The sequence below is a fragment of the Macadamia integrifolia genome, chromosome 13, assembly GCF_013358625.1.
Source record: "Macadamia integrifolia cultivar HAES 741 chromosome 13, SCU_Mint_v3, whole genome shotgun sequence".
Lineage (NCBI taxonomy): Eukaryota > Viridiplantae > Streptophyta > Magnoliopsida > Proteales > Proteaceae > Macadamia > Macadamia integrifolia.
The window spans coordinates 7,817,310-7,842,192 of record NC_056569.1 but is presented as its reverse complement, the minus strand read 5'-3'; the positions used below and the strand labels follow the sequence as shown (position 1 = coordinate 7,842,192).

The 24,883-nt window shown below is 36.9% G+C and overlaps 3 protein-coding genes across 3 annotated transcripts; 2 read left to right on the top strand and 1 right to left on the bottom strand.

The window, feature by feature from the left end:
- Nucleotides 1-1,977: 1,977 nt before the first annotated feature.
- LOC122058891 (acetylornithine aminotransferase, mitochondrial-like) lies at nt 1,978-5,336 on the bottom strand. Its single transcript, XM_042621588.1, has 3 exons — nt 4,560-5,336; nt 2,932-3,366; nt 1,978-2,676 (listed from the first exon to the last, which is right to left on the bottom strand). Exons 1-3 carry the CDS (start codon nt 4,989-4,991, stop codon nt 2,137-2,139), a joined length of 1,407 nt encoding a protein of 468 aa, XP_042477522.1. The 5' UTR covers nt 4,992-5,336; the 3' UTR covers nt 1,978-2,136.
- A 6,852-nt stretch (nt 5,337-12,188) lies between these two features.
- LOC122059561 (probable potassium transporter 13) lies at nt 12,189-21,055 on the top strand. The gene is made up of 9 exons (XM_042622412.1): nt 12,189-12,682; nt 13,675-13,912; nt 14,014-14,262; nt 14,754-14,804; nt 15,060-15,320; nt 15,413-15,465; nt 15,751-15,865; nt 18,640-18,894; nt 19,705-21,055. Exons 1-9 carry the CDS (start codon nt 12,641-12,643, stop codon nt 20,679-20,681), a joined length of 2,241 nt encoding a protein of 746 aa, XP_042478346.1. The 5' UTR covers nt 12,189-12,640; the 3' UTR covers nt 20,682-21,055.
- Nucleotides 21,056-21,724: 669 nt separating this feature from the next.
- LOC122059562 lies at nt 21,725-22,672 on the top strand. The gene has a single exon (XM_042622413.1). The coding sequence runs from the start codon at nt 21,829-21,831 to the stop codon at nt 22,432-22,434; it is 606 nt and encodes a 201-aa protein (XP_042478347.1). The 5' UTR covers nt 21,725-21,828; the 3' UTR covers nt 22,435-22,672.
- Nucleotides 22,673-24,883: the final 2,211 nt, after the last annotated feature.

The following is a 24,883-nucleotide window of genomic DNA, read 5'->3' as shown; positions in this document are numbered from 1 at the left end:
AACATAGTTACCAAAAAAATAAAATTAGGCAGAATAACATATAGCCATTAATACTATTATCTATCCAGCAATTGCAAATTCCCTCATTCAATCACTCAAGCTAACCTCAGTTAGGTTATCCAAAAGACAAAAGCTAACCTCAATTAGCTCATAAACTTAGTAAAAAATAGTAACTAAAAGTTTACTTCCCTTCTCAATTGATTTTTTTTTTTTTCTTTTTGATAAGAAAATAAAACTTCATTAAGTAGAGAGAAAGTGTGTTACATCATTGAATGATCTGAAGTTGTAAAACTGTGATCGTTTTGCTATAATCATATGTGCTATCATACGCAATCCTAGAACCACTTTGCTATTGGGTCTATAAACTTCTTCTTATGTTGTTTGTTTTTTTATTCTGTAGCCATTAGTAATTAAAAAAAAATTGAATTAAATGTTAGTAGAGAAAAGCGATATAGAATAAACTTCACTTTTCAGATACTATCTAATATGTTAGGCATTTCTTCTTATGTTGTTTGCATTTTATTCTTCAAATATTTTGCATACTTTTCATCATTTTACATCTAGTCAGATGGGGTCTAAATGAAAAGTATATAAATACTCCACCTCTAAAACACAATGTGAGAGGGAAAAAGCTTCCCCCTTACATAGTGACTCTATCAATCATGTATGTAGGTAGGATCCTGAGGCACACTGTCCGCTGCGCTTTTCTTTGCCTAGATGTTCACCTTTCTAACATTGACCTGCCGAAAGATTCTCCACCGAGGAGCTCAGAAGCCTTTAAAACTAGGGCTGCCGCCTTCCTTAGATTCAAAGGGCGAATTTCTGGCATCTTGGAAACTCTTTCACTCCAACACCCCCCCCCACCCCCCCCCCAAAAAAAAAAAAACAATATAGATACTCTTTTTGCTCGTAAGCCTCATCTTTTAATCCATAAAGCTCACCTTTATAGTGCAGCCACCCATTCACCATCTTTTTATTTTATTTTATTGTTTGGGACATAGATGGTTACTCGATTGTATATAACGATCAGTCAATAAATTGTCAAGTTACAACCCTACCTGCCTTTGCAGTATAAATCATCCATGTACCATCATCATCTGTAACTTAACTATTTTTTATTTTTTTTCCCTCCTACTTATAACCATGGGAGTGATAGTGCAAGACAATATACTAAGCAAAGATAACTTCCAGTTGGCATTCTAGAACGGACAGGGTAGGCCATTCTTGACCACACCAACCTAATCCAGTAATACAAGTTTGGGTAGGCAACTTGGCAGTTTCTGTCCAAAACTTAAAAGGGTTTGGTCTGGGTTCAGTGCTTTAGAATTTTTTTTTTTAAATGTACTTCAGTCCTTCACCTTAACTTTGGTTTTCAATGTTCATATCATCCTTTCACCCAAAACAAAAAAAAAGTTTCAATTATTCTAACCTGACAGTTAAACAATATACCACTCATTCTGAACTAGGAGACAGAATTTTCTCCATCACTGATGAATTTTTCTTAAGTAGATCAAAAATTAATTTCAGGATAGGTGCTCAACTGTTTCTCTTTGAGCTCAAAAGTTGATGACTTGAGCACATCACTTGAGGAACTGACTAATGGAACAATGCATGTTAATGTAGATAGACCTAAAAGCTTTTTCATCTTCTTTCTTTCCTTCTTCTTCTCTCTCTTTTTTTTTTTTTTTGAGGGTGGGGGGGGGGGGGAGGAGTAAGTATTGTAAACAGTCATTAGTTAGTTCTTAAAGCTTTAGAGGTGAAAACAAGATTCAATTCCAGATCTGGGTAGTCTGCCAGACTAAAAAAGGGGTGGTCCAAAACAAAGTGGATTCAGCTGCCTTGGACAGAGGAACCAAAGATATGGCCAATGTGGATGCACATCTATTAAAGGGTAGGTTCGGATTCATCACATGAGCCATCCAACTGGCTAAGAAAATATGGGGGCGGGGTGTTCATGTAGGAATTAGATATTGACACTTAGAAAAACACTCTCGGGTCTTATTTTATCTGACTATTTCCACTGATTTCAAATTAAAACATTTATAAATACTTCCATCTTAGCCATAAATCATTACAAACTTGGAAAAGATTCACACTATACCTGCAACTAAGCTTTGACTATCTGCATTTCTTCTATTAGGTTGAATTGCTCTTATCAAGCACAGGCATGCACCCTGACAGAATCTCAGCTGCAGATTCCAGCTCCTGTTCAGATATAACTAATGGAGGAACAAGCCTCACAACATTCCCTTTTCCAGCAGTTAGAATCAGAAGGCCAGATTTCCTGCATGCATCTACAAGTGGTGCTGCAGGCACATCCAAATCTATCCCAGCAATAAGCCCAAGGCCTCGTATTTCCTTCACATGTGGATTTCCTCCCAGCTTCAGAGTTAGTAGTTCTTTCAAGTACAGGCCCTTCTTGGAGACACTGGCTAGGAACCCAGGTTCCCTGATCTTATCCAACACAGCAATGGCAGCATTACATACAAGAGGTCCACCTGCAAAAGTGCTTCCATGGTCTCCAGAATTTATGGCAAGAGCAACTCTCTCAGTCAGAAGGACAGCACCGATGGGTAGACCTCCAGCTAGAGGTTTAGCAAGTGTCATCATATCTGGGGCTACTCCATGCGCCTCATGGGCCCAGAGGTACCCAGTTCGGCCTAGACCACATTGAACCTAAAGAAACAGAAAAGGAAAAGATATGCCTTAAAGGTGAAAATATGAACTACCAGATAGGTAGCTTGTTTCATGAAGACCTATCCATCTGAGAGGAATAGACAATAAAGAGCAGCAAAATAGTTAAACACACAGTATGTTCACATAGATTAGTTGAACTGCCATCAAATTCTATGAACAATAACCACTTAGACTTCCATCACAAAACTATCATAAAAATGTTACACATATATCCTTACAAAATAAGCGTCTTACCTCATCAAAGACCAGGAGGGCTCCAGCATCATCACAAGCACTACGTAGTGATTGCAGGAATTCCTTTGTAGCACTGTATATACCCCCTTCACCCTGGATTGGTTCCACAAAAACTGCTGCCGTTTTTCCACGTTTAATTGCTTCTTTTGCAGCTGGAATGTTCCCATATTCTATGAAGGTTACACCAGGCATGACAGGTTCAAAAGGTGACCTGTAATGCACTTTGCTGGTCAAGGCAAGTGCACCCATTGTCCTCCCATGGAAGCAATTGGAAAAAGAGATAAATTCTGTGGCTGGATGTTTCTCATCAGGGTGAGAAAATCTCTGAAACTTCCTTGCAAATTTAATAGCTGCTTCATTTGCCTCTGTACCAGAGTTTGAGAAAAATACACGATCAGCAAATGAACACTCCACTAGACGTTTTGCAAGTTCCACCTACATCAAACATAATATTTGCATTTTAACCACCATGAAACAAACCATGAAAAAAAGTTAAATATTATTTAAAACTAGACAAGAAGTGAAGCCAATTTCCAATAAAAACCCCATATAATATTACAACCTTGTTCCAAAAATTAAGGATAACTTTCTTTCTTGTACAAGATGTATGATGTTAAAATATATGTCCTGAAATCGTTGGCGCAGGCCACACTCAAACAAAAATTTCACCCAATTTAGCGCATCTACTGTCTAACATATTTTTTCACGGTAGCAGGATCACTATAGTTAATTCCATTGAATTGTTTTTTCTTGTTTTTTTTGTTTTTGGGTAAAAGATTCCACTATAGAACTCAACAGTTACACCTAATTGTTCAACATTTAATTATACACGATAAAACAACAATTATTTCACTTCTAAAATTATCCCAAAAAAAAAGATTCCAGCACTTCATTGTGATTCTAGATTCCATCTTAGGAACCACAACACATAATAGAGGTAAGCAGTTGAAGCTGCAACTAAGATATATTTCTTCCCTCCAACAGGTGCAAAAGAAAAGGCTCTGGTAAGGCAACTAAAACAGGTACTGAATGATCTGCAGAACCATAATTTTGAATGATAAAATACTCTAAATCACATAGAATTTTGCCATCATACACTTAAATTTGCTAGCATTTGAAAGTGAAACTGACTCTTTAGAAAGTATTTACCGAGGAAAAAAGGCGTGCAACCTCATAAGGCATCAGTAGAGAGAAAATAAATAGAACTATGAGAGGCAATTTTTCAGCATGAGATAGCTTGGGTAAGAAGTAGACATATCCTTTTAGACATCAAAACCATGAGCTAGGTGATGTTTCAATTAAAATTTTAAAACACTTAGCTGGGTAAAATTACATCTCATTTATATATCAACTAAGAACTGATTAATCTTGACAGAAATGATGGTTGTAAACTGACTTGATCCCTCACCCGCCCCATCCCCCCCCCCCCCCCAAAAAAAAAAAAAACCTAGAAAATTAAAACCTTAATCAAAGAGAGCCCATGTGTACAAATATAGTTTAGGTATACAAAGAAACTACAGAGATACAGATCAATACAGATCACTGCTTCAAGAACTTAGGAGAGCAACAGAATCACATAGATAGACAAAATAAGGGAGAGGGAGTATAAAGAGATATCTGAATCTGACCTGAGGGATGGAATAGAATACATTGCTCACATGAGTGAGAAGATTTGCCTGCTCAACCACTGCTTTCACCCACTCCGGGTCACCATGACCAAGTGCATTCACAGCAATGCCAGAAGTCATGTCTATGTACTCTCGCCCTTCAACGTCATACAATAAACATCCCTTTCCACTCGACAAAACAACTGGAGTTCTCGCGTAAGTTCCCACAATGACACTCGCCTCCATATCCATAACCTCCTTACTCCCCCCAAACCCTATTGTCGAATCTTTCAGGTTCACAGAAACTGGAGCTTGCATGTCAAGATTAAGAGAAGCCGAAATTCTCCGAGCAGTAACTCGAACAAAGTATCTCCCATTCTCAAGCTTAAACAAACGAGGAAGATCAGATACAGGTGAAACTGAATTGTTGAGAAACATTTGCAGAGAGCTCATCTTCTCCGACTCTAATTTACAGACCTCAAACAAGTTTCCGCTCAAAATGTTTGGATCAAACCCTCTCTATGAAGAAATTTTGAGGTTCTAAACAGATTAAACGCAACTTAGAGAACAAATTCTTGTATAATTGCATAAAGATATGCGAAAAAGAGGCAATAATTTAGGGAAAGAGGAGATTCGATGCCCTATAAAAGTTGCAGAGATCAATGGAGGAGAAGTAACTTCGAAAATTTAGAAGAAATTTGATGAAATGCAAACGCAAATCAAATTGGGTTGAAAACCTCAAGAATTCAAAAATGGCGACCGAGAGAATAGCAGTCTCCAGCGTTAGACATATTAGCGCGAACCAGGAATATTTAACGGAACTTTCGGTTCGGTTCAATTGACTAAAATATCCCCAGTAGATTTTCAAACTCACAAAATAGTACAAATGTGCAAGACTCCATATAGGGGTGTAAAAAAAAATCCGGTCAGCCCGAACCTGCCTTAACCCGTCCTGAGCCTAAACAGGAAAATCCCATAAAATGAGTTGGGGCTGAGAATTTCAGGCCCGAGGTTAGTTTGGGCTGGGCCTGGGTTGATGTTTAAACCCAACCCAACCCTATATATTAAGTATATAATATATAAATATATTAATAATTAAGGGTATTTATAGAAAAATGTCTACAAATTTTGTTTTCCACAATCTACATATATACAAAAATTTTGGTCTTTGGCCTATGCAATGTGTCAAGATCAAGCAACCAAGTAACCTATAGTACTAGGCTGGGCTAGATTGGGATAAACCCAACCCAGTCGGGGTCCATCAAGGTTGGGCTGGGTTAGGCCTAGACTGAGATATCCTAGGTTGGGCAGAACTTGGGCTGACTTGGGCTGAGTTAAAAAAACCCATCCCAACCCTTCCCATTGACACCCCTAACTCAATATACTTTATAGACATTGGCAACAAGCTTTCTTTATGAGCTTAGGGTAACTAGCTTTCATCCAAATTAGTATGTGATAGTAACATCATATAATTCTATACGGCTTTACTAAATCATATTGAGAAAGAGTGAAGAAAAAATTTGAAGGAAAAATAAAAATAAATGATATCGGCATGCAAATTCTAGCGTGTGCCCTTGACATATTCTCTCTTATTCAGATTTATGTAGCCATGTAGATTCTATGTGGATGATATCATTCTTTATATTGCCATTAGTGTGATTTGCAAATTCTCCTCACATTGTTGTTGTGGGAGATCCTCCATCGGACTTTTATTAGACCAAATGGTTATTGATCATCTAGGAAAATAAGGGAGGATATCTCTATTGCTTTTAAGGAGAAGGACTACACGCTGCCTGTGCAACATAAGGTTTTGATACTATGGGCCCACTGCCAGCCACACCAAAATGAAATGGATAACTTCTTGTGTAGTTCTTTACGACACTCTAAATGTCTTGTTAGTTCTTTCCTCCTAAATGGATCAAATTTCCTATTTTAGTGAGAGAAATAAATTGTCCAAAGTTCATGAGATCACTAACCCCTTGAGGAGGGTTTCAATTTTTGCCAAAGGAGAGTCATAGTGAACCCATACAACCCTAACAAAGGCATAATGGATAAAAAAATTACTCACAAATTCCTTACTCAATGGAGGATTTCAACAGTCATAACAAATACAGTTGAGCATTATTTTGGCAAGTAGGGATAAAGGAGAATTTTAATAAAATTCATGTATTTTGAACCCAAATTATTTGGTTTTTTTTTATTAAATAATTAATTATTAGACTAGGTCAACTTCATATTAATTTTACTTATTTTCTTCTTTTGTTTACAAATTAGGATTTATTTCATATATAATGTCTAGCATTATTATAATTTATTCAAATTTTCAAAATTAGGTTCTTTAGGTTTTTGGGGCATTAATATAGATTTAATCTCCGGTTAGAATTGTTTTTAGTAACTTTCATTTAAATGTGTAGTGCCATCTTAACCATAAGTACATTTATTTTTATTTGTGATTTTTATTTTGCATGTTATATAATTTTTCTTTTTTTGTTGTGTTTCTATGGCGATTAAATAGTTAGTTTACTTATTTCTATATTTAGAAAATAGTTATTATGTAAATAAAATATCAAAAGCAAGTATTTAATATCAGTTTACCTTGGTGAATTGGGCACCAAACTTATTCTTAAGTCTACAACCTAACTTGAACCAATTTCTCAGCCAGATCAATTCAATAATGGAGTCGACTATATTTCTTTTGAGTCCTTAAGCGTAATCCAAGTGAAGGATCTGAGATAACTTACAAATTAGGTAAGGTCAGAATTTTGTCACAAGTAAGCTCCAAACTCTCCAACTAATGCATTTTTTTTTTTTTTGGGTTAGAATCCAAACTCACGTATTAAGTTTCAATAAAAATGGAGTTCTCTGTGCCTCATAATAAACATTCAAAAATTAATTAAAAACAAAACCAATTTGGTTATGTTGAATATAAAAGGCAAATAATGCAATAAAAGGCAGGGCATGTGATGGATTGGAATCCTAAAACTTGACAAAATTGGATATCTACAGCCTTTTGACTTGGTTTTCCCTTGATGTGACAAATCTTTGTAGCTCTTTCGGCGGAACGTCTGTGAATTTCCTCCCAAAAACAAGCGTAAAGGATTCATATTCGTTGTCTACACTTAATTGGATTGATGATCTATTCCGATTGACTTAGTTGAGTTCCTTAATCTTAAAACATTATTTTTAGCAAAATTAATCATCATTACTTGTAAGAGAGTGTTAGTGTTTAGCTTATCCATTTCTATTTAAAAAAGCGAATATATATTATTAAATAAATGAAAAGAAAACAAAGTTAAAGTCTAATTTGTACCCATTGGGCCATATAATTGAGATAAGAAGCTAAAATTTTGAATATGCATAGATTATTCAAGGATTCATTGTCTATAGATGACGTCCATATGATAGAAAATGAGCCAACTAATTGGAAGCCAGCCCATTTTGGGACACCATGGGTCCATGTAGTTGTTCTATTTTTCCAAAATAATAATAATAATAATAATTCATACACTAGGGCCGTTTGATAACGTAACCAGAAACGTGTTTCTGTGTTTTCTTGTTCTCAAAAACAAAGAAACGGCATAAATACCGTTTGGTAAAAGTGTTATGTTCCACTTGTTTCTTGAAACATAAATTGAAATACGAAACAAGTTTTACTTGTTTCGCTTGTTTCTCGAAACAAAAATGGGGCACAAAAAATCGATATTGAAGACGGAGTTTGGCATCACCACTATCACTACCATTTCCATCATCAACATCATTCCAGCCTTCAGATCATTAGCAATGCCTATGGGAGCGATAGCAGGGCCTTCATAATCCATTGTAGATGATGCCTTCAACGATATTAGAAATAGGGGAACCTCAATCGGGGGTGAGAAGTCTTCAGCGATTTGAAAACGAGATGGAACGAGATGAGTGAAAGAGATGAGTCGTTCAGTGATTTGAGATAGGGGGTGAGAAGCTTCAGCGATTAAGGAGAAGGGGGAAGATAGATTGGACATCAAAATCTCTCTCTCGCTTACGAAACTCTTACACGAAGCTCTCTGCTCACTCGCTTGAAGCTCTTTTGTCTGGGTTTGATTTCTCTTGCGCCTAAACTCATGGATAGCTTTGTTACCTGGTTAGGGTTTGATCTTAAGCCATTCTCTGTTCGGGTTGATTCAAATCGTTGGCAGGTTTTGAGTTCGTGCACAAGATCTTGCAATACCTTCACAGGTTCAGCATATTCAAGCCCAGATCTAGTTCCAACATTAACAGCAACAAAATGGCTGCGATGGCTGCTGCTTCCATCCAGAACCCGAGGCTGCAGTATCAGTCACAGCAACAACATACCCTGAATTTCCTCGGCCAGAAAGCAATCCCGATGATGCAAGTGGGTGGTTCATTAGCAAAACCCACGAAGCTCTATAGAGGGGTAAGACAAAGGCATTGAGGGAAATGGGTTGCAGAGATCTGAATACCTAAGAACCGTACTCGGCTTTGGGTAGGCACTTTTGACACCGCTAAGGATGCGGCTTTGGCCTACAATAAGGCTGCTTACAAGCTCCGAGGAGAGTTCGGGAGGCTTAACTTTCCCGATCTCCGACACCAATTAAATGTTGGAGGAGAGTTCGACGATTACAAACCCTTGCGGTCCTCTGTTGATGCAAAGCTTCAGACAAATCATCCAGGCTCCTATTTGCAGAAGAAGAGACAGATAAACGTTTCAAGAAACAAGGTTTATCAAACACCTCAAAATTCTGTTTATGTTCTCAGAAACGGAAATTTCTGTTTCTGTCGTTTCTTGAAACAGAAACAACAGAAACGTTATCAAACGGGCCCTAGGTGTCCGAACAATAAACTTGTATCTTATATAATTTTATCAAAACATAATATATCTTATTGGAACAAATAATGTTACCTGACTGTGTGTATCTGTGTGATTGCATCCACACACAATAAGTGCAAAATGACCATGTTGTCATGTGTTGAAGATCCCCATGTGTGCCTTCCCATTGGTCGAAAATGCTGTCCGATCAAGGTAGTGTTCTCTCACCCCTTATAATCAAAGTGGTGGATTAACAAATTGTAACTTTATTATTTGCCTTTTTAAGATAATTTTTTTATCAATGAAGGTAAATCCTAGAAAGAGCCAAAGATTGCATTAAATAGTTTTAAACTTTTTTTTTTTTTACCTTATGTTAAATAAATCTTGAAAATAAAACAAGGGACAATTAAAATAAAGTTACCGTTTCTTAGTTTACTGTTTTGATGACAACAAATTATATCTTTATCATGAGAGTGTCGTAGCTAAAAATGAGCAATGCCAAAGGAGAGCATTGCTATACCTTCTTCCTCACCCTGTGTAGCTTCTTGGGATCAATAGGTTTCTTAAAGCTGAATTGTGACGCAGTTCTACCACAAAGAAGTTCTTAAGGAGGTATTGGATATACTTTCTGAGATAATTTTGGTGATCAAGTTGCGGTGGTCTTAGAGCATGTTTTGTTCAAATAAGCAGTGGTGGGTGAAGATTTATCTACATGTGCCAGTCTTCTTCATGGAAACTCTATGGGATTAGTTCAGAGCCTTGTTGAATCAAATATTATTGAGGTTATATTCTCAACCATTAATAAGAAAAAGTCACAACTCGTCTCGTATAAGCAATCACTTCTCATTCTATTTAATTCTTTTGTATTTTCAAGATTAGCAATGAAATCGTTGATAACTTGCCCAGAAAAACCCTATCAATTTCATATAAGACAGAGTGATCACATTCAATCCTTGGTTGCATGAACTTATTGTTCTAGTGGCCTTAGGCTGTGTTGTCCTAGAGACCTTAGGCTGTTCACATTGTTTTAATGAATGATTTCTCTTCTTACCAAATTACACCCTTATGAAACAAACAAAATATCTTACAATAGAATTTGCACTAGTGTATATGCTGAACTCTTTGCTTTCTAAATGCCAACATTGTAGTCTGTAGATATTGCTTTTATTATTATAAGCCAAGCTCCTTCATTAACTGGACATAGATAGACATGGATGCACCCATTTAATAAAGTGGTGCAAGCCTATTTAGCTTGTAATAATTTAGTGCAAAAACAGAAGTAGATGGGTTGTAAAGGTTTTGAAGTTTTGTAACATTATAAAAATGCCATTTGGCAAATATGTACTTCATAGCCTTAAATAGTTGCTAGATGACAACTTAGTTGGGTTTTATCTTTGAAAAAAAAATAAAAAATCATTCTAGTTGGTATCTAGAATTTATGGATAAGTTATCCACACTATTATTTACCATTCTAGTAAGTTACAAACCAAAGAATTTTTCATATCAAAAAATCATTGGAAAACAATAATTATAATAATTTTTTTTAGTAAACATTGAAAAATAATTAATAACCCTAAAATCAGATTGTTTGATTTTAATGGTAAAAAGATTAACAGGAAAAGTTTATGATAGGGTGACCAAACAATTGATGTAAGGCTAATCTAGTTGTTGAACCACATATGTAATGGTTAGACTGCAGATCAATTTTTCATGTGAACTAAGGTAGTAGACTATGAAAGTAAAGTTTGCCCCTTTACACAAGCAATTGAAATAATTTGTCTTTCCCTTTTCAAGGCATTGAAATAATTTGTCCTTTCCTTTTCAATGGTAAATTTCAATGTCATTAATGTAATTTTATGAGGAAAAAGTTCTTTGAGCCGTTAGGGGAGGGTACATTTGGCCCTCTCTTTCCTCTTCATATATGAAATGATCTTGATACCCATGTACAAAACTTTTTCTTGATTTTTTTTTGGTAAAATATGTACAAAATCATTCCACCGCATCTCACTGATGTGCTCTTTTGCTTGCCCAAAGGACCCTCTCCCAATTTTATTCGACTTTGAACTCATTTTTGGTGTATTTCACTATGATTAATGGAGTATTATATTGTACAACTAACCATATATAGTTTATGAGTAGTATCATGTGATAAAAGACTTAATATCCACCACAACTATAAAGCTCTAAAATGATAGGAAAAGTAATTCAAAATCATGAAATTAACATAAGAAAGAAATAGGAAATGAATATACGAAAAATAAAGCAAAAAAAGAAGCACACCATGTTAGAGTGCAGTTTTTAACGCACACCCTATCACAAAATGAGATGTGTGACATAAATTGACATTCTCTGTCCTATGTGATTTTTACTTAAATGGTACCATTTTCTACACTGCCACTGATCTTATGTTCATATTTATGAAATTATCATAAAGAAATAGGAAATGAACATAAAAAAGGTAAAGCAAAAAAGAAGCACACGATGTTAAAGTGTAGTTTTTAACATGCACTCTATCAACACGATGCTAGAATGCAGTTTTTAATGTACAACCTATCGCATAATGAGATATGTGACATTAATTGACATTCTCTTTCTTATGTGATTTTTGCATGAATGATATCATTCTCTACATAGCCATTGGTGTGAGTTTTTTTTGTTTTTTTATTTTTATGACAACCATTGGTGTGAGTTGCATATTCATTTCATTGGAAAATAATGAAGAAAAAAAAAAAAAGTTGCATGTTAAAACACATGGCAAATATGCCAGCAGGTAGTGGCCATGCAAATGATTGTCCTGCTTCACTGGGTTGGGCAGTTAAAGGGCAAAAAAGATGAAAAAAAACGGAAGGAGGCGTTTTGGCGCTTCAGAAAAAAAGAAAACCCACTTTTCTCTGCTTGACACGACGCCATTAACACTCTTAATTAGCAGGGCAGAAGCAAACCCCTTCGCCCTTCCCCCCCTTCCCCTTTCTCTGTCTATCCGTGGAAACTTATCTCTGGCTTGCCTGCCATCAAGGGCCATATGGAGAATCTCTCCAAGTTGGAATAATCAAGTCAGTGAAGAAAAAAAAGTTTCAAATCCTCATTCGAAAACCCCAAATCCGTTGATCCTTTTGGGTTGAAGCAGACAAGTTGTTTACCAGTATAATTTTGGGAGGAAAGTAAAAACTCTCTCACTCTTACAAATCTACTTTACTGAACAGTTTATTTGAAGTGTTGCTGGTGAATCTGTAAGAGTAACGGTTACGGCTTTCATTCTTGAGAGAGGGGGAGAAGATTTAATTAGGGTTTACTGGGGATGGATCCGGAGTCTGGTGGTCGGAGTCGGGATTCTCTTTGGGTGAGATACTATGAACTTCTAGTGGGTTTTAAATGTGAAGTTTCATTCATGGCGGGTTTTCCTTTTTTAACCATTTTGGATTGATTTTTCAGGGTTTTTGATGTTTTTGAAGGATTCTACTGATAATTCTTGTCGACTTTCTCGCGAATAGTTGCATGCCGAACTTGCATTGTAGAGAATCATTTACTTTATTGGGAGTTCTTTTTTCTTTCGTTTCTGTTAACAATTTCCTTTTACTGTTTCGTTATGTTACGTGTCTTCACGGCGTACTGTGTTGATACTCTGTTTTCGTGATTTTCAAATAGATCTCACTCTTTTTAGTAACCAAAATGAAGTTATGGCTCTGTTGTCTGCAAGTCTGTTTCGTGTTATTCAGAACGATTTTGCTCAAAATTGCTCCTCTCTCTTTTCCCATTTTAATTGAATCGTTTTCAGGTCAATGTTTGGGGAACTTTGATTTTTTGTCATGTGTGTCTGTGTAATCTGAGGAGGTTTTATCCTCACGGCTGTTTGTAGTTCAATTTGTGTCTTGTTTTTTTTTTTTGGCTGTTGTTCACTTCTTGTTATGTCAATTTTATTTTCTTTCTGTATGTTTCGTTAATTTGGACAATTTTGTGTCGTGTACTGTACCAATACTCTGCAACAGTGTTTTTGATTTCTTTTTTGAGATTTTCTGCATCCCTTTTATTCTTGAAGTTCTTCTTACTTCGTTTGCTCAATTTCGTTTGGAAAGAAATTTCATTTCTCTGGGCTTGTATTTGTCTTTCTGGTATAGGCTTCCAAATTATACTAGGGCAGCCCCTCCAACTGGGAAGAGAAAAGGAGATACTGTAAACATTTATGTTCTGATTTTCAATCTGTGTGTTTTCTGATGGTCTTCTCCTTTTATATGTGTGGGTGTGTGTGCTTTTACAGTAACTTTTTATTACCAACAAAAAAAGCCATTTTGATTTATAAAGAATATAACTGTCTTGTGTTTACCTTATGTTCAGAAAGTGCACAAGGCCAAGGCCACTCTATTGCTAGCCTACCAGAGTCTTGGGGTTGTTTATGGTGACCTTAGCATATCACCCATCTTTGTTTTCACGAGCACATTCTCAGGCAGGTTGCATCTTCATGAGGAAGAAGAAGAGATTTTTGGGGTACTTTCTCTGATTTTCTGGACTTTGACTATAATACCAGTATGCAAATACATTGTACTTGTATTAGGAGCAGATGACAATGGAGAAGGTGCTTCTATAAACTTGCATAATCATTTGTTATCATTTGTTTTACTTTGAAAGTTGTTGGCTGCATTTCTTTTCCACATAATAAGGTTTTTTCTTCCATAGGTGGAACATTTGCCTTGTATTCACTACTCTGCCGGCACTCTAAGTTGGGTCTTCTGAGCACATCCGATTCTGCGCATGATCATATATCAAACTGTAGCACTGGAAGTTCCCTCAAGGATACAAGATCAAGTAGATGTCTGAAGGAGTTCTTTGAGAAGAGTTATGGATCGCGAATTGTATTGTTTCTGATTGTGATTCTAGGGACTAGCATGGTTATTGGTGATGGGGTCCTCACCCCCTCAATGTCTGGTACCATTCTGTCCCATGATCAAAGCATTTATAGAGTTCCATTCAGCCTTAACAATGTGCATACAGTTATATTATTTTTAGAAGGGATTTTCTTATTGACACACTTTAAGGTATCAAATAATTTGTAGCCTTATTTATTTATTTTTGTGCTCTTAGTTTAGCACACTTTTTCCTTCTAGTGAGGAACAATGACAACTCTTGGAAATTACATAATGGTAAGTCACATTCAAATGATTTTGAAAACTCTCTTTTACTTCTAACTTAATGAACTATTAGGAATTAAACAAGGGAATCAAAATTAGGTTACATGTTCTAAATATACACCTATAGTGGTGTCATTCAGATAATCCCTTTTTAAATTTTTTAAAAGTGTTTTGAAGTTTTGTTATGAGCATTGGTTTCTAATTTTGTTATTCTCACAAATTTTTTATGGAAACCCTTTTGGTGGCAGATACTTATGATATGGTGTTTTCTTTGTTTCTGTGTTTCAGTCCTTTCGGCCGTTTATGGTATGCGAATTAAGGTTCCACATTTACATGAGAGTAAGTTCAGCATCATTTTCTGTTTTCATGAGAGAAGGAAATTGAGATGATCGAAGCCCCCTATTTTGGAAGTATGTGTATCCTAGGTATATTTATTCCTTGTTAACTGTCATGATGATTTATTATTATTAATTCTGTTTCTGATTTTAAAGAAAAATGGGGGGCTTTGTGTGGTTACCTAGGAATAGTGGTCATTATGTAGTTTTTTGAAATTTATATTCTTAACTAAAACTCGCTGAACACTGTCCAATGCAGATTATACCATACTCATTGCCTCAGTTATTTTGTTGGGCCTTTTTGCTCTGCAACACTATGGAACACACAGGGTTGGCTTTCTTTTTGCTCCAATATTGGTTGTTTGGCTTCTATGCATCAGTGGAGTTGGCATTTATAACATACGACATTGGAACCCTCGTGTTGTCACTGCTCTGTCACCATATTATGTCTTTAATTTTTTTAGAAAAGCTGGAAAAGATGGATGGAGTTCACTTGGAGGTGTTGTTCTGTGTGTTACAGGTTGATTTGTATTCTTACACTACTTAACTATGTTGTTATATTATACTGACTATTTCTCAATAAGGCTGATAATGGAAATTATGTTTTATCAGGTGCAGAAGCTATGTTCGCTGACCTTGGTCATTTCTCTCATCTTTCTATAAGGGTAACATTTTTTAATCTAGTTCAAAATTTTCTGTTGGTTTCAAGAATGGAAAGGGAAGTTGGAAATTCCTACAATTATTACTGTTATTTTTTTTATAAGCTTTTACAATTGTTTTTGTTGATTCTTTGAAGTTTTAAAAATTTATCTTGTGCTAAACTCTTCTGTTAAAGTTTTGTTTTTTCTGGCATATGTTTGACTTTCCCCTTTATATTTTTCACAGAATTAGCTGCATTTATGTAGTTTTATTGTAATGTTTATTGCCTTGCAACATGTTGTTGATGATAGATAGCATTTGCGGGATTTGTTTACCCTTGCTTAATCTTGGCTTACATGGGGGAAGCTGCTTATCTCTCCAAGAACAAAGAAGACCTTGAAAGGAGTTTCTACAGGGCCATCCCTGGTAATACAATAATTCTTCTCTTCTCAGAAGATTCATGATCCATTAAATTTCATATTTATATATGTACTTATTGTGAAGGAACACCAATGCATGCGTTTCTGCAAGTTTAGTTATTAGTGTCTTCTGTTTTTGTTGGCCCTGGATTTAATCTTGGAAATCAAGGCCTCTTTTTTCATGGATTAGCTCATGATTGAATAAAAGGGCCTAGGCTTACTTCATCCTGGCTCAATGTCTCTCACTGCTCAGCTTGACATAATCCCATTTATTTCTCTTAGGCTCACTTTGGATTGTGAGAATCCAAACGGCAGAGAATCACTCTTATTTACATCAGCAACAGCTAACGTAGGGCATGTGGGCATCGTGAGAATTGTATCCTTAATCTCGGTGCTTCGATTCCTATAACCTATAGGAATCTAGATATTATGTAGATAAATAACCAAAGTGGGCCTGTTTCAGTGGAAGTAAGGCTTTGGTCCAATGGTTTTCAACGTAATTGGCCAATTTAATGGCTGTAAAATATGGTAGGTGACGGGACTATAGGATTAGTCAAGTAGGATATTATGTGACTCTTTTTTTAGAAGTTAGCTAAGTTAGTCCTAGAAATCATTTGGAATTTGAGTCCAGGTTACTATAGTTGTCAAAGCGCTAGGTGAGCCAAGGCAATCAAGGAGGGTAAAAGATTAAGGTGACACCGACAAGGCACCCATAAAAAAAAGTGGCCAGTAAACCTAGGTTTCAAGGCCCAGAAAATGGTATTTTGACTCCTTTTTGTTGCCTATTTTTACCATTTGTCATCTATTCCAGGAATTAGTTTCACAAAAAAAAAAAAAAAAAAAAAAAAAAACAACCACCCAAATGGTACTTGTGGTTTGGATCCAAGTTTGCTAGTGTACGTTGAATGCTGATGCACACTAGCTCTTTGAAAAACAATGCCTACATATATAATTTAGCAATTGGAAATGTAATTTTGCAATTAAAACATTCAAAACATCCATTATGCTAGAGAAAACCATAAATCTAAACCAGAAAACTCGACAAAATAATTTAAAACTTAAAAATGATCTCACTGTATGAAGTTGTAGATTGGTCCATTCTATTTGAACATATAAAAATTTTAAAACAAAACTGCGAAGTCTATGTATTAATACTTGTAAAAATTAGATTTGGGGGTAAAAACATTACCTTCAAGCTCCAATCATGCAAATCCAAGCTGTAGAATGGTTGAATGAGTAGAATGCAACAGGATGGGTAAAAATCAAGTGATTTGGCAAAAAACTGCGAGTTTTTGGTAAATCCCCCTTCACAGTGTTGAAACTTGTGAAATATGAGTTCTCGGTCAAAACCTTTCGAAATATGATAAGTTTCGATTGAAACCTATGAATTTCCAATTACAATTGGGCTACATCAAGGATCAGCTTTAAGCTCTTATTTGTTTGTGCTTATCACATAATGATTTAATCAAGAAAAATCAAGATGAGTTTCCGTGGTGTATGTTCTTTGATGATGATATTGTTTTGGTGGATGAGACAAACTTGAGGTTAATGATAAGTTGGAGCTATAAAGATCAACCTTGGAATCAAGAGGTTTTAAAACAAGTAGAATGAAAATGGAGTGAATGATTTGTAGCTTTAGTCACTACGATGGATAATGAAATGATGATTGTGGAGAGATGTACTGCAAAGTGATCACTTTACGTATCTGGGGTCAACTATAAATAAAGAAGGTGATATAAAGGATGATGTTCATGGAAGATTATAGTGGGACGGATCAAGTGGAGAGGTATGTCCGGAGTTTTATGTGACCAAGGTATTCATTTAAAGTTTAAAGGAAAGTTTTATAGGACAATTGTTGGACTGGCTATGATGTATGAGGTGGAATGCTGGGCAGTTAAAAAGTGTCAGATAGATAAGCTATGTGAAGCAGAGATGAGGATGTTGAGATGGATATTTGGACTTCGGAAAAACTAGGAAGGATAAAGTAAGAAATGACATATTAGAGATGATTTGAGTGTTGCCCTAATTTATGATAGGCTCTGAGAAAGTCATTTGAGGTGGTAAGACCATGTTCAACAGAGGCAAGGGGATGCATCAGTAAGGAGAGTGATCTGATTCAGATTGAAGGAATTAAAACAGCTAGGGGTAGGCCGAAAATGATCGTAAGAGAAGTATTGAGGAAAGACATGCTTAGTTTAGGTCTTGCCCCAATTATGACCTCTAATAGATCTGATAGGAGGACAAGAATCCATGTAGCCGATCCCATTTAGGTGAGATTTTACGGATTTTCTGTGTTGTGTTCTTCTCCTCTTACTTTTACCTTTTTTTTTTTTTGCTGTCTGTGATCAATCCATATAGCTGACCCATTTAGTTGGGATAGGCTTTTTTTTTTTTTTTTTTTCCCACTTGACTGACTCTGTCTGGCCAAAACTTGATATGTCAACTGGGGGACTGTGGGTCCACCTGCCCCGAAAATTTATCTGTCCAAACTGCCTCATGGTCGATATTGGGAACTGTCGAGGAAAACCTCTCCCTTTGATTATGTTTGGGCATGGCAACTTTTCCTCTAATCCCCTATCTAATGCTAAACACTGAGAAGAAAAGGGGGGTGAGGGTGGTGGGGGGAGCCGCCTTTGAGTAAATGTAGGACAATAATCAACCGTCAATTACTGCTGCTACTTTTTTGACTGTTATGGGAAGTCAAGCTAATCATTTGGTAATTTTTCTTTTTTTCTTTATGGCTTATTGAATCTAATATCTTTCTCTATTTCCTCCATACAGAGAGAATATTCTGGCCAGTATTTATTATTGCTACTCTCGCTACAGTTGTGGGAAGTCAGGCAATTATTTCTGCTACTTTCTCAATTATCAGTCAGTGTAGGGCACTGCGGTGTTTTCCACGTGTGAAGATCGTACACACTTCAAGCCAAATACATGGACAGATATACATACCAGAGATCAACTGGATACTGATGGTCTTATGCCTTGCTGTTGTAATTGGCTTTAGAGACACTCGCATGATTGGCAATGCATATGGTACATCCATTTCCTCCTTCCCCTTTTCTGTATATTTTGTATGCATGTTTTCAATACAAATCCTTGATGCTATGCTGCACATGTGGCACATTAATGAGTTGATGCGCACATTTTAATAGGACACCTCATGAAAAATTAGATGGATTGGATTCAATGTTTATATTTTAATTTCATTTGTCCAACTCTTGTTTCTGATCAGAGTTTGTGACATAATAGTTATAGAGTAGTTAAACACCTCATGACCCTGCAGCCCATCCTTCCTATTAGAATGTTCTGAATGATGTGATTGCTTGGATGGTTAAAAAAATAAGTGTTCAATTGACTCATCTATCCTGTTGTCTGAACGGCCTGACCAGTTTTCCACATTTTAATGGATGGAATTACAAGGTAAAAATGTTCAATACACAGTTGAGCAATATGGTTGAGACGTCCCACAAAATGTTGTGTATAATCCAAGGGATGCCCTGTCTACCTAATGGTGGTGTTGGCTGAAACTGTCAATTCACATGGCAGAGATAGGGTGCTTGTGTAGAGATCCTTTTCCCACAAAGTAAATATCTATTTTTATTTGTTAATACACTACCTTTAAAAGTCAGGTTTCTCCGGTTGGAATTCTGGTTTGAACATGTTTCATATAATGGTGCAATAAGAATCCGATGACCTAGTTATTTCATTATTGCTCCAGCTGATTAAACACTCAACCGGTAATCTGATTCAATCCTTTCAGTGCATTTTGCAACCCCAATTTATTTTATGTTTTAGTTTCTAAGCCTGGCTTTCTAATTCCATGGATGTTTGATGTCTTCTCAGGTCTTGCAGTCATTATTGTAATGTTTGTTACCACCTGCTTGATGTTCCTCATCATTGTTATGGTTTGGAATCGATCAGTTATCTTGGCGGCTATATTTGTGATTTTTTTCGGATCCTTGGAGCTTCTATATGTCTCTGCATGCCTCTCAAAAGTTCACAAAGGAGGGTGGCTTCCTCTTATTCTGTCTATGATAATTTTGTTAGTGATGTCTGTCTGGCACTATGGGACTTCGAAGAAGCAAGACTTTGAACGGCAGAACAAGGTTCGCATGGATAATTTCCTGGCACTTGGACCAAACCTGGGTATTGTTCGAGTCCCTGGAATTGGCCTTATCTACTCAAATGTGGTCTCTGGGCTCCCTCCAATGTTTGAACGCTTTGTGACCAACTTTCCTGCTTTCCACTGTGTTGCTATCTTTGTCACTGTGCAGTATCTGATGGTTCCTAAAGTTCCAGGCAGTGAGCGTTTCCTTGTGAGCCGTATTGGTCCACCATATTTCCATCTCTTTCGGTGTCTTGTCAGGTATGGGTACAAAGATATGAGAGATGACAACTATGATTTTGAGGTCCAGTTAATTAGAAAGGTGGAAGAGTTCTTGCTGAATGGGAGTGATGAAGGTGAATGCAGACTCCTGGGAGTTGAAATGGAGCCAATTAGAAAACCGTCAAGCCCAGTAGTGGATGCATTGGCAGTGGGACCTGAGAATGTTGGTGTGGCTGGGCGGCGGAAGAAAGTGTCATTCAGTAATGTGGGATTGTGTGAGGAATTGAGGGAACTGGCGGAGGCTAGGGAATCTGGGGTGGCATACATGGTGGGCAATACAACTGTTGTTGCAAACGAATCGTCGTCTTTTGTTAAGAAGCTTATGATTGGCATTGTCTATGGGTTCTTGAGACGGAACTGCCGGCGCCCAGCAGTTGCACTTGGGATCCCCCCTACCTCACTGATTGAAGTTGGCATGGTATACACCGTGTGATTGCAGGATGCTGCTTCTTGTGTTTCGGATATTAATTTCCAAATGAAGCTTATGGTTTCTATACATCCACAAAAGAGTGAAAGGAAAGGGGAAAGAGAGGTCCATTTGCAGTAATTGGAAGCAAGCACAGGACCTCATGGTAACTTTTGGGGTTGTGGAGGGCTACAATGAGGTTTTTGAATCATTAGAATGAGAAATGGGTGGCGCGATACAATTGGGAAGCTTCTTAACTAGGAAAATTTATATTGGTCAAACAATTTTTTGTAGGGATAGGGATGATTGAAGGACACTGAAAGTAGCTGTTATTATCAACCTATGTTCTTTATTTTACTCATGTACAGTTCACAAAGAGATCAATATTCCTTCACAAATCATTTCAGTTCTTCTATGCTGTTTTAATTCTTGAAGAGAGCCAACTGTATATTTAGTTACGATGGTAAGACTAAATGATGGATTGGATTCCATTGGTTCTGCAGGTGGCATTAAAAAGAATGGTGAATACTCCAAGTATTCAAACAATTTCAGGGGTCTCCTATAGTCCTATGTCCTAATGGAATAGACTTAGGATTATTGGAATTTTTAATGGTGAATTGTCTTCTAATATGCTCATATAAAGATTGCTTGGGTCAGGTTTCGGTGAATGTTGAGATCAGGGAATTAGTTTTCGGGAATTGGATTGGCATTGTTCTCTGTCGATACCGATCTGGATTGGTCTGTATCAGTCCATATCGGTCAGTTTTACCCTTATTTTTCATTAAAAAAATGGATTTTTTTAATAATGAGTTTGCCCTTGATTTGATACCAATACCTGATCCAGGATTGGTTAGATATTGATATAGTATTCGTCCGATACTACCGATCTAAAACCGCAATCCCAGGTTGAGATCACCGCAAAGTTGGACCTCACTTGGAAAGAGCCGTTGCATTCAACTTAAGGCTCTGAATCTTCAGTGGCATTTTTGGAAGTTCGACATTAAATTTCCCAGATTCGACCGTTGGAAAAATTTGAATGACTCCGTTTCATTTGGTCCTTTTATTTTCCACGGAACTGTCCTCCTCTCCTCTGTGCGACCAAAACCTTTTGTCTTTTCTCTCTCGTCTCTCTTTCTCTCTATCTCTGAAAAGGCTCTCTGCTTCAAATTCCATCATGGCCGGCCATGAAATCAGCACATCCAATAGGGAGTCCAGACCTCACCCACTTTACCAAATCGCAGAAAGCCCAACCCACAAGCTCCTCCTGAAACAATGGCTCAAAGAAGAAGAACTAATCCTTGGCCGCATAGCTCTCAAAGAATCCCAAATCGACAATATCCGCAAAGAAATCACCCAACTCTTCTGCTTCTTCTTTCTCTTTCACTCCATAGCCCTTGTCCTCCTCTTCAGTGCAGCATCCGGAGAGCCCCGTGGTGAGGGCTGCCATAGATCTTGGATCCCATCGCTTTGTTCTCTCCTCTGTTCTTTGGCCATCATTTGGGCAGTTAGATACAAGACAGATGTTGAGAGTCACATGGAGAAGCTATTGGAGAGAGAGAAAGAAGACAGGCAGCTTTTGACGAAATGTGTTCAAGAACTGAAGAAGAAAGGTGTGGAATTTGATCTGTTGAAGGAAGTGGATGCGCTAAGGAGAGCTAAGAGCCTTAGAGTTGAGTCCAAGGTTGTCCGAAGATGGTCTCCGAGGGACTTCGTTACCCTATTCTTCTTCACCGTTTCTTGCATGGTTTTAGGTCTTACCAGGGTAGTTTTGTGTAATTAGGGATTTAAAGAGAGGCACCCAAGGATCGAATCTGTGTTTCTTATTCATATCTGGGTACCCTCTTTCGTTCTCTCTAAAATCCAGGGCATTTATTTTGCAGAATATTTCCTCTTTTTTTTTTTCCTAACAAAAGATAGGGATTTTTGTTTTTTTGGGATGAAAGGGAAGCAGAATACTTTGTTCTGCTAATGTAACTGCTGGAATTGGTATTGATAATTCGTCAAATAAGGTTTGGATATTTATTTTCTCCAGTTTTTAATTTAGAATTCTTCCACTGTGTTTATTTGGTTATTGGGACAATCCAATCATATCATATTCTTCCAACTTGTTTAATGGTTCCAAATTAAAACTCATTACCTGCTGTGGAGGATTCCGTTATCGGGCGATGATGATGAAGGATCGACAATGGGAGGTAGGTTTGAGCTTCAACTTGAGCACGGTGCAGCTCACTGTGGCCGGTAGCTTGAGACGCAAGGATTGAAACCTGACGATCCCAGAGCAGAGACAGATTCTCTCTGATCTGCCGGACAAGTTTCTTTCTTGGGAGGAGGAGCGGAGTAGTGGGGGAGGCAGAGAGGTGGTGGTGTTGTTTGGGTCCTCCTTACAAGTCAAGAGGAGGGCCAGCTGTCGCTGAAAAAAAAAAGGCGATAAATGAGAAGAAGACAAGAGAAAAAGGAGTGGGGAATAAGGCACCCCCCCCCCCCCCCCCTCCCCTCTCTGCCTAATTTTCATCTTCTCTCTTTGAAAAGAAAAAGAAAACAGATTGCAGAGAGGGCAGTTTGGCTCTCTGTGTTTTTTCCTTCATTCTGGTCTGTGAAACTAGAAGCTAGAAGGTGAGCTTTTTGCGAGAAGATTTATAGTGGCATAGTAGCGTTTTTTGTATTTACATTGTCAGGTGAGAGTGTTCATGTAATTCCACCTTATTATTTGGTGAGATATTTTGTTATTCAAGAGTAGGGTGTAGCTAGTCTCCCTCTAATCCCATTATTTGCATAGTGAAAGTTTGATCTGGAAGTAGGTCCCGTGGTGGGAAACAGATTTGGTTTTTTCCCACTAGGTATTAGTGTTTTTTACCTTTCTTTATTGAAAGGGTTTTCCACGTTAAAAATTGATGTCTTCTATTATGGTGTTGCTTGATCGATTTTATCTGCATTATTATTGATTCTCTACATATTGTTGTTGTTTTGTATTTCTATTATTTGCACACAGGTGGTGGGAAACAGATTTGATTTTTTTCCAATAGGTATAAATGGCATGTAGGGGGTGTAGAGGATGAACCAGAACTTGGCACGGGGAGATATAGAGGGTGTTTGACCAATTGCAACTTGAATATTTAAAATATTGAAAAATAAATAAATGTAAATAAAAATTTGACTTTATATCAATAGGCGAGTGTACCATGGAACGAGACTTCTTGTTTGATGGCAAAAAAAAAAAAACTCCTTTCTTATTGTTTTATTGCTAAGTAGTTGTGTTTTTTCGATCGATCTGTTTTCAACAAAAGAAATTATAATTCTTATTTATCATTAATGATTTTCCCTAAATAGTTTGGTTACTTGATCGATCCACTTACTTTTATTACTGACAAAGAAAAAAATAAGTATTTGTTGAGTTTGAGTAGGTCAAGTAAGCCTCAAGTGAGATCTAGTTTCCTTTCACCCACCTTAGATTAGGTGAGGAGTCCCCTCATCCATGGTGGATATTTTTTCACAAAGGAATCTGCCGAATCACATGGAAAAATCGTTTTTCCATGAAGGAAATGCATGAAACCTCTTCATATTCTCATGCTTTTTAGTTTTTTTAATCCACTGAGAAGCCCTTTCGCACTTTTCCCCTTCTTCACAATTTGAAAGATAACTTTCCCAATATGAAAGAAAACTACCCAATTACATGGAAAAATCCTTTTTTTCTTTAGAAGAGGAATTTTTGCCTTTGCCCATGAAGGAAGCGCATGAAATGTCTTTCAGATAGCAATTCTGCTAACACCTCGACGAAATCACAATTTTGCTTAATTTAATTTCTTGGTGGAGCAAGAAAATAGAACAAATTAAATAAATCTTCTTTTCTTGTTTTCCTTCTTTTCTATTGAAATGTTAAATTTAAATAACCACTCCCATTAATCTGAAATAGCTCTCCTGCTCAAAGCCCCCAAAACCCTCAATAGCATATGAAATTAATGAATGCTGTAAAGAGTCTTTAATTTCACCTCTAGCATGGAAAAATCACATTTTGGTGAAATGCAGAATAACCGTATTTTATTCTGAGCAGAAGTGGCGATGCAGTAGGCTCCTTCCACCAAAAGAGATGATGAACATCAAAGAGTACAAAAAAAGTTAAGATTGGTGACCATATTTCATACCCAATTAAAGCTACTTCTTGCAAAATGGCAACAAGTAGAGTCAAACCAAATTCACATATTTCTTAGTATATAATCCAATGGAGAAATAGA

What these genes read in the sequence shown, in the direction of transcription:
- LOC122058891 (XM_042621588.1), bottom strand. Translation starts at nt 4,991, where the DNA reads ATGAGCTCTCTGCAAATGTTTCTCAACAATTCAGTTTCACCTGTATCT. An exon ending in TATTCTATTCCATCCCTCAG is followed by an intron (nt 3,367 to 4,559) that starts GTCAGATTCAGA and finishes TGTTTGATGTAG; the next exon opens with GTGGAACTTGCAAAACGTCT. An exon ending in CCCTCCTGGTCTTTGATGAG is followed by an intron (nt 2,677 to 2,931) that starts GTAAGACGCTTA and finishes CTGTTTCTTTAG; the next exon opens with GTTCAATGTGGTCTAGGCCG.
- LOC122059561 (XM_042622412.1), top strand. Translation starts at nt 12,641, where the DNA reads ATGGATCCGGAGTCTGGTGGTCGGAGTCGGGATTCTCTTTGG. An exon ending in GGAGTCGGGATTCTCTTTGG is followed by an intron (nt 12,683 to 13,674) that starts GTGAGATACTAT and finishes CCTTATGTTCAG; the next exon opens with AAAGTGCACAAGGCCAAGGC. An exon ending in TCTCTCATCTTTCTATAAGG is followed by an intron (nt 15,466 to 15,750) that starts GTAACATTTTTT and finishes TGTTGATGATAG; the next exon opens with ATAGCATTTGCGGGATTTGT.
- LOC122059562 (XM_042622413.1), top strand. Translation starts at nt 21,829, where the DNA reads ATGGCCGGCCATGAAATCAGCACATCCAATAGGGAGTCCAGACCTCAC.